The following is a 13224-nucleotide window of genomic DNA, read 5'->3' as shown; positions in this document are numbered from 1 at the left end:
ACTGAACACCCAACCTGCCCAGAATGAGTGTCTGATCTGCAGCGTTACCAAGTCTCGCGAGAAAAAAAAGCAGCACTGCCTTTAAAAACAAGCCTAACCCATTTCAAAGAGAGGGGAGTGAGGGTGCTTATCAACCCGCAACTCTCAAAGAATTAAAACAACTTTTTAAAAAAGCAAGCCCAATTCCGCTTATTATGAGCAGACGTGGCAACACTGCTGCCCTGCACAGAGCCTCCAATCCACACCAGTTACCTGACCTACAGGGAGCCATAGACCCCCTGGGCTAGTCTGGCTCCCCCACAAGGACTTTCTCACCTACCAAACGTATTTGGACTACGCAGCTCCATACTGCAGCCTCACTCCATACACTGACACAGCAGTGATGTCTTTCCTCTTGTTGAGGATGGACAGCCTCCATTAAACACCCTTCCATGCTGTAATGGCAGTAGGCGAGGAGAGGGATAATCTGATACAGACAGAACAAGAGTGTCAGCCTCAGCCTGATGTGAGACTCCCCCATGGGGGTCTCAATAGGTAGGTAGGCAGAACTGCCTGGTAAAAATACACTCAGAGCCAGTGTTAAAAGTCCTAAAGAACTGATAGGACTAGATCCAAAGCCCATTAAAGTGAGCAGAAATACTTTTCAATTGACTTTGGTTTTGACCCATGAAGAAATGGGCAATGACTGGGAAACGGGTGCTGTTAAAACATTCTGATGTCTGAGAACTAGTTGGGTCTTTGTATCACACGGGGCCATGGCAGGCTAGATGTACATGGCAAGGTGAGAACAAATGAGGCTTCTTTTGGTGGGGAGATGGTGAGAGTAATTTTGTCTCTGTCGCATGTGGCTTTCACACTCTTGCTCTGCAGAGGAAGTACTGGGGGTGAAGCTGTTAGCACGTCTCCCGCTCACACTGGCTCCCAAGCCTGACTCTTAGGCAAGAGGCCACTGAGAAATCATACAGGCCTGGCCCTCTGTGGTTTCGTTCTTTGTGAGATATTTGTGCTGTGGAAGGTGAATTGCTACCATTGCTTGTGATGAAGATATAGCAGCATCTAGTAGATACCACAAGCTATTGAACCTGTGGCTATAATCCGACCTACTGGGAGCATGGGGGTGAGCTCCACTGCCTGTGTGATGAGGGGCTTGCTTTGCACGGTACCTGTGATGAAGACCTGCTTTATCCCAAGGTGGGAAGAGCTGGCACAATCAGTGTTATGATCATCACAGACAATAAATGCTGCTGTAGCATCTTCGGGGGAATGCCAGAAGAAATGAAGATAGTGTTTGGGTCACTACAATCAGAGACTAAGAGAAAGGAGGCACTAGGCTTTTCTCACTGCAAGACATACAGGTTTCCCTCAATTTATGTGAGTTTTTATATGCAAATTTGCTCTTATGCAATGAGCATATTTAGACCCATAATTCATTATATGCAAGGTAAATTCGCTCTTATGCGATTAGCATAGACGTCCCTCCCCACCCAAGCAGGTAAGTCTTTGGGGGGAGGGGAAAGGGCCGTGGCCCCACTCACCCCAGCCCCAGTGGCAGCAGCGCTGAGAGCGGCCGGTGCCAGCTGCCTGCAGCTGATGTGCTGCACCATGCTTCACCTGTCCCCCTGAGCCTGGGCTCCGCTTGTCCACACTCACCTCTGCTCCTGGGCTGTGCCGTGCCCTGGTGCAGGGATCTGGTGCTGGCTGCTCCCGGGGCCACTCCAGCACAGACTGGGGTGAGTACAGACAAGTGGAGCCCTAGGCGACGTGGGGCACAGCACTCACCCCAGCCCCTGCTGCAGTGGCCCTGGGAGAGGCCGACACCAGCTGCCTGTAGCCACTGGGCGGCACTCTGCCCTGAACTCCCTGGGGCTCTGCCTGTCCCCACTCGCCCCAGCTCTTGCTGCAGGAGCCCCGGGAGCGGCCAATGCCAGCTGTCTGTAGCCGCTGGGCTGCACTGTGCCCTTGTGCAGGCAGCTTGCGTCAGCTGCTCCTAGGGCCAGTGCAGCCAGGGCTGGGGTGAGTGCTGCACCCCATGCTGCCCGGGGCTCCGTTTGTCCACACTGACCCCAGCCCGTGCTGGAGCACAGGAGAGTGCAGACAAGTGGAGCCCAGGCGCGGGGGTACAGGCGGAGCACGGTGCAGCCCAACGGCTGCAGGCAGCTCGCACCAGCCACTCCCAGGGCCACTGCAGCCGGGGCTGGGGTAAATGCCACTCTGTTCCCTCTGCTTTGCCATCTTGTGCAGCCCTGGGAGCGGCACCCCTCCTCCCGCCCCTTCCCTAGTCCCAGCCTCCCTCCTCACCATGTGAGTCTATCCTTATTTGTTACATTGTAAAGTGGGTTCGCTTTATGCGAATTTGATTTATGTGCCATTCTCCAGGAACACATGTACCACATAAATCGAGGGAAACCTGTATTCCTCATAACAATAGACGGTCAACTCCACCTTGCACAGCAATATTGGAAGTGTGCGAATGCTATAATCACATCTCACTTATGCCCACTCAAACAACTGCTGCTCAGACAACTTTTAACCATAGTTTTATTAAATACCAAAACCATTTGTATTACACATGATTAAGGGGAATTTGTTTGCGGCACCCAACTACAGCATACTGAACATCTGTTCCTGAGCTACCATCAGTCCCTTTTCTGGACTTCTTCTTGGCCCCTGGATCCTCAGAGTGGGGACTCCGTCCCAGAGAGGACACCGCCTGAGGACAAGCAGAATGTATGGTTAGACCAGAGCAGCACCAGTGATTTTGTCATTCACTTAGCAATGAACCTCAGCATTAGGGAAGAAGAGGCCAAGATGGGCAGAGAAGGAGCAGCCTTCAAGAGATTCAGTAACAACACGGCCAGAGTATAGGGCTGCTGTGCAGCCTCTCCGCAATAGCTGTTCTTTCAGTTAATGAGCAGAAAGAGAAGATACAGCCTAGAGACACGAAATATCCTAGATTCATCTGAAGCCTCTCTCTGACCTACCACAAACCCTACCTTCTACATTAGCTTATGCAGAGTCACTTAAGAGATTTTCTCATGTATATAGGGCTGGGCATGACCACTCAGTCAGTGGACCCACGTACTTAATTTCTCCACAGGACTGGTACACAAGGCATCCACACAGGGGCAAATGCCAAGCTAAGACTCAGGGAAAATCAGTCAGAAACGTTTCCTTTTGAAAATGTCAAAACATTTTACTGTGACATGTTCTAAATGACCTGTTTGGGTTTTTTTCATTTCAAAACAGTACTTTTCATTAAACAATGACCTGAAGAGAAAAAAAAATGAAACAGAAATGTGTAATTTTGCGTTAAATGAAAAATTTGCAGTCACTATTGTGCCAAAAACCCTGAAAAAAAATGTGTTTTGGTTTGACCTGAGCCATTTTTCTTACTAACCAATTTTTTCGTTTAGCCCCCAAGCAGAAAAAAAAATGCATTATTTGCCCATTTCTCCTTCCAACACAGAATCAGAACTTACATCATTCTCGCTCCACCACAGATGTGAATAGATTATTTCACTGCTGACAGGCTGTGTGAGGGGTTCTCTCTCAGCAGGTGCAGGGGTGTTAGAATTCAGCTGTGATATTTCCAGGGAAACGTCTTGATTTTTGGCATGGATTCGGTTCCTAACTAACATGCAATACAAAAGGACATACATTTATTATGGAACAACTTGGAAACACTAATAATAGACAAACTTCTAATGCAGATGTGCAGGGAAAGATTAATTCCCATTTAATGTCTCTGCTCATAGAGTGATTGCTTATCGTTTTTTCTTTCTTTCCCCCTACCCCCAAGGAATATATCATGCATCATAAGGGTCTGGTCTAAAACCCTTTGCAATCAAACGGAATCTTCCACTGACTTAGTTGACAGCTAAATGGCAATGTCACTGCACTTGATCCAGGCATGTCATGTGCCTGAGTATCTTTGGAAATTCTGCCATGCTTCAAAAGAAGTGTCTGGTTTTACTTCTGGAAGTCAAGACATTACACCAGTGATTCTCAGCCAGAATGATGGGGCACCTTGGGATGCTTTGAAACCGTTTCAAGGATGCCACGCAGCATTAGCACCATGAGGTGTGCAAACATGATTCCCAAGATAAAACTAGAGACTTCAAATAGAATCCTTAGTAATAAGAATATTCTGACATGTTATGGTCTTTCTGAGATCTTTGCAACAGAAGAATTATTCTAGTATTTTTCTGTAGTGAAAGAATAAGTGAGAACTAAGAGCTGGCATTTTCCAAATGGTGATTCAAGCCTAAAAAAGTTAAGAACCACTGGGTGAGACCTTGTACTGTTGACATAAAATGCAGTGATTTGTTGACCTACAGTGCTAAGTATCAAAGATGGCCACTTTATTCATACACTGGCAGTCCTCATCCTATGAAAGGATGCTGTGATCACCTACAACACTGGGGAACTATATTCAATTACCATGTTCATATGTTCATCATTAAGACATTTCTTGCATTCCTGTTCTTGGCTTTGAGCCCTTATCATTTGTTACAGACAGGTTTTAAGGGACAGAACAAGCACTAAGCACTGTCTGAATCTAGGAAAGATGCCCTGAACCAGTCACTTCTCTGTGTACCTCCCTGAGACAAAGAACATTTAAATCACGGTTGTAAGGTGTAAGATGATACTTAACAAGGGAAGCAGGACTCTGCTGTACTTTACCTGCAATTACTTACATATAAAACACAGACACAAAGCCAGGAGGAACAGGAGAAGCCCAGCAACTGTACAGGAGATCAGCACAATATTTGTAGGGACTATAAAAGAAAATAAATGCTATTGGTAAACAGCTAAAAAGAAAAATACTTTGAATACCATGTGTACTTTTGATCTCCACACCTCAAAAAGGATATAGAAGAACTAAAAATGGTACAAAGAAGGGCAACAAGGATGATCTTGGGTTTGAAGGGGCTTCCGTGTGAAGGAAGACTAAATAGGCTAGGACTTTTCAGCTTGGAAAAGACATGTGTGAAGAGGAACATGAAAGAGGTTTCGAAATATCAAACAGTGCAGAGAAAGTAAAGAGGGATTTATTATTACAATCTCTCACACTAGAACTACGGCATATAACATGAAACTGTAAAGTCGCAGGTTTAAAATTAACAAAAAAAAGTTCTATTTCACGCAGTGTGTAATTAACTTGTGGGAGTCATTGCTACAAGATATTGTGCAGGCTGGTAGCTTAATCCAGTTCAGAAAGGGACTGGACCAATTCTTGAAGGAAATGTCCACGTGCAGCCTCTGAATCAGAACTTGCTAAACCTCTGAAAGCTGCAAAAGGTGAGGGGCAGGGCAGAAAATTCTGAACATGCCCTGTTCGCCCTCCCCCTCAGCATCCACTCTCTGCCACTGCGGGAAACAGGATAGTGGGTCTATGGTCTGACTCAGTAAATGGCAGATCTTGTTTCTTATGTGAAAAACAAAACCCTAGAATTTCTTCCATTTGCTTTTTCAAAATAGTGGGTGCTATTTCCTCTTTCATTAAGGCATGAGAAACATGCTCAAATATTTATTAAGGTGATGAACGGAATAGAAAACTCCAGGATACTGATGAGATGTGCAGGACTCCCAGAAAAACTGGGAAATAGTGCAGTTAACACCCTGAATAGCATTAAAGTAAAATATAAGCAGACTTCCAAGAGTCTTTCTTTATACAGGATGAAGGGCACATCTACATGTCACCCTGCAGCCTTTTGGAAGTACTAAAGCATGGCACAATAACCACCTGTACTGCACAGTACACGTGGCACGTGGTTATTTTTAGCCACTACTTCCCCATAGTGGCACGCTAAAACGGGGGAGTGCACCGCTATGGAGACATAGCAGTGGCATAGCATTGCATGTAGACATGCCCAAAGGAGCTAAAAACAATATGCACAAACCCAATTTAAGAAAATTCATTTAAGGTGAAAGTGCCATCTTTTTTGTTTGTTTGTTTTGTTTTTTGTTGGGTTTTTTTTGCATTACACCAAGACCAAATCCAGCAAGTCCTCAACTTAAAAAAAAATAACATTCATTCTCTGGTTATATATTTACCAGTACAATCAGCTTTGAATCAGAACTGCCTCATCATTCACCCAACTACTGCCCTAAGTAAACCCAGCATCTTTTGCATTGCCATCGCACTTTCCATAGCTCAGTCTTCCTGGCCATTTTTGGTTAGTCACATGCTGCTTTTTTGCTACCTAAAAGATTTTTTTTTATCCTAATTGCTAAATATAAGACAGATCTACATCACCACTATGCAACCATGTAAATACACTGAAAAGTCATGTCAGAGCCTTAAGCAGCTTCATATAAACTTCATTAATAACAAGCAGTATGTAAGGCTGCGTGTCTTATTGACAGGTGGTGTGCTGTGGTTTTGTAGATGTGTTACTTTTTTCTGTTGATTTATCCACAAAGTCTTTTCTTGATAATGATTGCTGGGTTGCAAACCCAAACATCACTGCACTTCAAAGGGTTTCTCTGTGCAGCCAAAAAGCCATCAACAAAGCTAATGTGCAAGCATGCTGCAAAGGATGCACCTCTCATGCTCCAGGGAGGTGTAAAGCAAGTGCAGCTCCTGGGCTCGGTGAATTGTAAAGAGTGTGAAACTGCTCGAGCTAGTGGCAGGAGCGTGTTTTAACATCTATCGTATGAAATCTTCAGGCTGTCGGTCCCTAGCCCAGTATGAAGATTAAAATAGAGTTACACAGATAATATGACAAAGTAAGAAAGAGAGGCTTCAGGGGCACATGTGAGATATCTTGAGATCTGCAAGATGCTCTCACCTTTGACAATGAGGCTGGTACTACTCCCTCTTCCAGGGTGTCCCAGTCCCTCACAGTGATACCTTCCACTATCGTTCACCTCCAGGTCAGTTATAGTGAGATAACTCCGGTGTTTGTCTAGATCTAACTGGCTGTGGAAGCGACTGCCAGTCCCACAGTAAGTGCCATCCCTCTGAGGTAGTCCGTGCCAAGCTATTAGTCTGAACTGGGCCTGGCCTGATAATTCATGAATCCAAAAAAGCTGTGTGAAATTGCCAGTCATGTTTGCAGTGAAATCACACTTCAGTGTAACAGTGCTGCCTTCGGGTGCAGAATGACTTGAGGAAGATTCAGAGGTGATTTGGGTTGGCCAGCCTACAAAGAAGAGAGCAGTAGTGAGGGGCAGCCCTTAGGGAATCAAAGTTATTTCCCACCATCTTCATTAACCAAAGAGCCACTCTATGTCACCCTTTATAGTTAGTGCGGCAGCACGGGCATCTGGCAGCAAATTCTCCATTCTCTGTGCATCAGCCCAGGCAATCCCTCTCACTAACATCCAAAACATCTGGGATTGCCCTCATCTCACTGAGCCCAGTCCAGCTCTAGTTGAAGCAGATGTGGAGTTTGCCATTAAATTTAAAGGAGTCAGGAGCAGTACAGAAAGCCTGATGCAAAACCCAGTGAAGTCAAAGGGCCTTTAAATACTTTTCTTAGATAAAATACAAAGTCCCCAGGAATGAACACTTCGTACTACCTGTGGGGGGGGGGCTGAATCATCCCCAAGGGTACCATGTTTGAGATACACTCTCTGCCAGTTGACTGATATGCTGGGATAGCCCCTGTTTCCCACTCTTGACTTCTTTCTTTGCCATTGTTTCTTATATTCACTTATATTTCTAATTTATAAAAAAAAAAGCAACAGACATATAAGAGATGATTTAATTCTCAAAGAAAACCCAGCAGCTAGCTGGAAGACTAATGTTGGAGACTAGCAGCCTCTCATGAAACAGTGCCAGCAAAGGTATCCATAACTACAGGGCCTAGTCCTCTAGAGGCTGAGTGGCTCTTAGGAAATGCTTAGCACCCTCAACTCACAGTGACTTCAGTAGGAATTAAAGTGCTCAGGACTGGGCCCTTCGGCATAAAAAGGACATGTACATTGCCTCTGCATGCCGTATATCCATTTCCTATTACACCAATCATTTTAGCTTGAAATATAGCAGAATGGCCTTTTTAATTATAATGTCTAAGGACACTTTAGACAAATGGAGCAATACAGTTACTGGGGCCTTTGGCAACTATAGCAAATATATTTATGGAAGAGAGAGACACTGACCCCAAAGGGCTGGGCTCTCCTTTCATTTTCCCCAGTTCTACATCAGTGCCAATAACTTGCATTGCTTTTACTGGACTTACTCCTGATTTCCACTGGTGTAGATGAAATGAGAAACAACCTCTGGGATTCTGCAATAACTCTCAGTAAAACACGCAACTTTTGCCATTGTCTGAGGCAAGAAGTCAATAATGTCAACACTCCTTACAACATGAAACTATGTTTCTGTATTTTAAAATGGAGCAGTTGCTCTTCTACTATATTTAAGACATTTCCAAAACAAAGTGCACATACGTACATGTATACACAGACAACAAGGAGGAAAGAAAAAAGACATTAAGTAAAATGTCTGTTTACAAAAATTTAAAGTAAATAGCATGTGGAAGCGCTGTGCCCCGAGCCCCGCAGGGCTCCATTTGTACCCACTCACCCCAGCCCCTGGGCTGTGCCGTGCTGTGGTGCAGCAAGCTGGCATCGGCTGCCCCGGGGCTGCTGCACCAGGGGCTCAGGTGAGTGGGGACAAGCAGAGCCCCAGGGGGTACAGGACACAGCGCAGTGGAGCAACTGCAGACAGCTGACGTCGACTGTTCCCGGGGCCACTGCAGCAGGGGCTGGGGTGAGTGAGGACAAGTTGTGCTCACCCATGCCCCCTGACCCCTGGGGCTCCGCTTGTTCCCACTCAACCCAGCCCCTGCTGCAGCAGCCCCGGGAACAGCCAATGCCAGCTGTGGAAGGAACTGACAGTGGGGGTAGGACGGGGGTGGGGGGGGAAGCTCTTACTGCTACAGACACCCTGGGAGGGCTGCGGGCTGGGGGGCTGCACCGGGCTCTACCCAGGGGGGGTATGCCTCTGGATCTGCACGCGGGACAAGAACAGGCTGCTGCCCGCACTGAGCACTGGGAAGAGCCCAGTGCCACCGCCGGCCCCAGCCTGCAGCAGCAGCCCGCTCTCGCCCTGTGTGCAGATCCGGGGGAATGCACCCCCCCGGGAAGAGCCTGGTGCAGCCCCACAGCCCACAGCCTTCCCGGGGTGCACATAGCAACAAGAGCTGTCCCCCCTCCCCTCCTCTCACTCCTTCCCTGGCTCCAGCCTCACTCCCTCCCTCCCTCACCGCCGTGGGAACATCTCCCTATTTATTGCTTTATAAACTAGGTTCCCTTTATGCAAATTTGATTTATGCACAGTTCTCCAGGAACGCATGTACTGCATAAAGCGAGGAAAACTTGTATTAGGCAGAAAAATCAGTAGGCTTTTTTAGATTTTTTTTAATATATACTGATGCTTAGATTAATATGGTCATTCACTTGTAAAACATAACTTAAATTCTATTATTGCAAAGTAAATGTTGATTTTTTTAATTTGATTATTATTTTAAAACTCTCTTTTAAAATAACCCATGGTATTATAACAAATAACAGAGACATTTTTTTTTTAAATAGGATTTTTTTATGTTTCAAAAACACACAGGTATAGTTCTGGTAAATTAGTAGGATATCTTTATGAATAGCTTATGGTTCTACATACTAATTTAGGCAACACTGTGACTGTGAACAGATTAAACTATAATAATCTTCATAAATTGAGAGAAATAAAAACAGTAAGTATAATTACTAAAATTTATAGCATATTTTTGCTCTATGGAAGAGGACAATCTTCCATTAAAACTATCAGTGCTGGAAATATCTTTTTAAGTTTCCAAACTTGGTCATAATTAATAGTTAATTTGTAAAACAGGTATGGTCCTTCTTTAGAAAGAGAGAGAGAGTGAATGTATAAACACAGAAATACAAACTTGTGAAATGAAATCTATATAGTCAGGACTTTCAGACAGTCTGTCCATCAGGTCAGTTCCAGTGACTTGCAACTTCACAGCAGAACAGACAGTGAAATGTAAGTGAAAAACCTTAAATCTGAGGTAATGCTCAGTTTAAAGTTCAAGTGAAGGGATGTGATAGACAAGCTACTCAAAATAATTTAAATAGAATACTTCATATGAAATTTCAACCACTCAGAGCCGGACATGGGCAGGGTGAACTGGGCAGCTGCCCGAGACCCAGATAGAAAGGGGGCCCGAAAATGGTAATTTTTTTATTATTATTATCATTATCTCTGGTGAAGGGTGACCCGATACTAAAAGCTCGCCTGGGGCTGCCAGGAGTCTAGGCACGGTGCTGCAACCACTGCAAGATAATATGGTAAAGAAACTTCCCAGTCATAAATATGCTTGCATCCTAGGGCTTGTCTGTTTTATAACAAGCAAGAGTGCTAAGATTTTTTTCATGGACACACAGCAGAGTCCCAATGGAGAAAAAGGAATTGGAAAGACCACAAGAGAAACTCACCTCTCTTGACAATTAGATTAGTTGCATTTGTTTTTGAATAAATTCGAGGAGGCACTATCGTTACTTCACAGTAATACAGACCGCTGTCATTCACCCGTACCTCAGGGATTGAGAGAAAGCTCATGTGCTTTTCAAAATCCAGCTGTCCCCTCAAATGACCTGCAGTTACTGTTACAGTGGCACTGTCCTTGGGACGAGTCATCCTTATGCTCAGGATCCTTTTGGACAGGTTTGTGTGGCTCAGGGTATGCAGCCAGATTATCTCATGGAAAGTATTGTTGAGAGTGGGGGGTCCAGGAAATGGACATTCAAAGGAGACAGGTTCCCCTTCAGCCACAGAGACTATCGGACCAAGTCCAGAGCATCTGAGAGCTCCAACACCTTCAACAAAAAGGAGGAGTTAAAAGCAGACTTTGAACCAACTCTGAATCCTGTTACTGTGAAAGGGATGGCCTTCTTTCACTCTACATTCATTTTATTTGTTCTTAATATTTTTATGTTTATTCATTTAAACTCTAGTAAAAGATTGACCACCTTCGAGAACAGATGTATCTTCATCGACAGAGCAGCCACAGCATAAACAAACACAAGTCAGTTAAACTGACTTTTACCTAATCCCCAAGTAGCCCAAAAATAGTTCTTTGGAAGTTTAGCATTCTTACATAATCCCATTACAGTATATAGAGTGATTTTTAATTGTATCCATAGAGTTACTCATATCATGAAGTATATTGTGAATACCTCCTGTATCTGATGCTAGCTGTGTTTTCTATATAATATCTATATATACAGTAGACATAATAAAATAAACAGTATATCTACTATAATATATATTTCATCTCAGGGGAACTGTCAAATGACTTGGAAACATTCTTTACTACATTTCTGGAGATCAATACAATATATTTTATTATACAATACTCCCCCAAGCTATTAACCAGCTTACCCAAGTGCTGAAGGCTACTTAGATAAGATTTACTTATCCATTGTAGTATTCAATCTATTATTATGTAAGCCAAAAACTAATTTCTTCTTTCTGGAGAGCCCCAAAGGAAAATGTTACTGAATAAGATATTTAAAGTCAATGAATTTGTTTCCTTTTGGTAAAAGAAAAGGATTTTTTTTTTTACATTTAAAAGAAACCAGATCTGGTCTATATTCCATGTTAATATTGCAGTTAATTCTACAACCATTAGTTATATTTGAATACTAAAACACACTTTCATAGCCATTAACAAAAAATGTTCTTATGACTACAAGGCAAAATAAAAGTAAGTTTGCTATTCCTCAGATTGGCATTTTTTTCCATCCTTGCTGCCGTGCATTTCAGCACAGGTTCTTTTTTAGCAAGTATTTTATTCCTAATCTGAATTTGGTATAGTGTGAATTGCATAGAAAACATTTTAAAGCTCTCCATTGGCACATCAGAAATAATTTAGACAAACAATGTGTGAATAGCAAGAAAACACCATCTCAATGAACAGAGACAAAAACAAGCCAAAAAGGTCATTTCAAACTCAGTTTTAAGCTCCTCAGAGTCCTGGGAGTATTTGACTCGTATGATACGTACAGATGTGTTGTGTGAATTCTGCACCTGTCCAAAGGTCAGAGAAGTTTTTTTCTGTGGCTTTGTTGCAGAACCATCTACAATTTTTGTCTTTCTCAGTTTCCCCATCTCTGCCACCCCATCTCCATTACAGCAGGTTCCCATCTACCTCCTTTACTGAGCAACATCCCAAAAGACTGAGGCAGAAAAATAATTGGATAGTATAACTCTGCTTACCTAGGGAAAGGAATTCCCCCAGTAAAGAGGAAATCATCATCATCAAAATGGAAGCAGCCATGTTTAACTCGTGTTCTCCTTCTCCAAAGCCTCACATTGCTAGCAGAGTCTGCAAATACCAATAATTGACACCAGAGGATGCAGCCAATGTGAGAGTCTGATTCTCTCACCTCCGTCAGAGATGTGGTGTGAAAGTGTGTGCTAAGTTACCTAATTAGGACCCTGTTCTGCCCCCTAGTCTCAGAGAGAAGACGACATGTGCTTCAGACGAGACATGTCCCATATCAATGCAAACCCAGCACCCTGACCTTTTAAGAAAGAACAACAATTACCTGAATGTAAGGTTCCTGTTCCTGCTTCCCCCAAACGGAAAGGGAACACCTGTTTCCCAGATAGGATTCCTCTATTAACAATCAATAAATAAATTAATATATATTTTTTGCAACTATCTAGTTGGTCTAATACAAGATTTCACCTTTTCCTCAAGCATTTTGGACGCCTCTCTTAAAAATGGCATTTTCCCCTGGAAGTATTTCCCAGCTCTTCTTGGCTTGACCCGTGACTCTTCCTCTCCCTTTTTCAGTCTCTTGTCACTTGTTCATGCCTTCAACTACCACACTGATGGTCATCTCACTCATCAGCCTCCCATCTCCTCCCCACCAGCCTCAAGAGTTGGTCCAGTTGTCTCACACAAATATGGCAAACCGTTGTGCCTTTCTCAGCCTACACAGGAAATGTTTGGGTTATGCTCTAAGGATGGAGGCCCAGGCCCCCTCTTGTACATTTACCTTAGCTAGGAAGCAACACTTTTACAATATGAAGTGTGAGAGTCTTATTACCACTATCAAGTAAATGAGAGAGATACTGAAATTACACAGAAGAGACTCTTATGAACGAGAAGGAAGTGGGATAAGAAGAAGGACAGAACTGGCAGGCCTGGACAGTGATAACCCAACCTAACCCTCTCCTCTTTTCTTGGTGGACGAGAGTGT

General features: G+C 43.9%; 1 protein-coding gene across 1 annotated transcript; it reads right to left on the bottom strand.

The window, feature by feature from the left end:
* Positions 1 to 2563: 2563 nt before the first annotated feature.
* Positions 2564 to 12336, bottom strand: LOC102373211. Its single transcript, XM_014518164.1, has 6 exons — positions 12233 to 12336; positions 10450 to 10830; positions 6795 to 7148; positions 4698 to 4778; positions 3480 to 3631; positions 2564 to 2710 (listed from the first exon to the last, which is right to left on the bottom strand). The coding sequence occupies exons 1-6, from the start codon at positions 12291 to 12293 to the stop codon at positions 2564 to 2566; spliced, it is 1176 nt and encodes a 391-aa protein (XP_014373650.1). The 5' UTR covers positions 12294 to 12336.
* Between the last annotated feature and the right edge of the window lie 888 nt (positions 12337 to 13224).

This window comes from Alligator sinensis, unplaced genomic scaffold, assembly GCF_000455745.1.
Source record: "Alligator sinensis unplaced genomic scaffold, ASM45574v1 scaffold505_1, whole genome shotgun sequence".
Lineage (NCBI taxonomy): Eukaryota > Metazoa > Chordata > Crocodylia > Alligatoridae > Alligator > Alligator sinensis.
Note: the sequence above shows the minus strand (reverse complement) of the source record. Positions and strands in the feature narration are given on the sequence as shown.

Excerpts from the sequence above, each read along its gene's own strand:
- LOC102373211 (XM_014518164.1), bottom strand. The coding sequence starts at position 12,293 with ATGGCTGCTTCCATTTTGATGATGATGATTTCCTCTTTACTGGGGGAA. Across the intron at positions 7,149-10,449 it reads TAATCTAATTGTCAAGAGAG|GCTGGCCAACCCAAATCACC; the intron begins GTGAGTTTCTCT and ends TCTTCTTTGTAG. Across the intron at positions 3,632-4,697 it reads TTTGTGTCTGTGTTTTATAT|TTAGGAACCGAATCCATGCC; the intron begins GTAAGTAATTGC and ends ATTGCATGTTAG.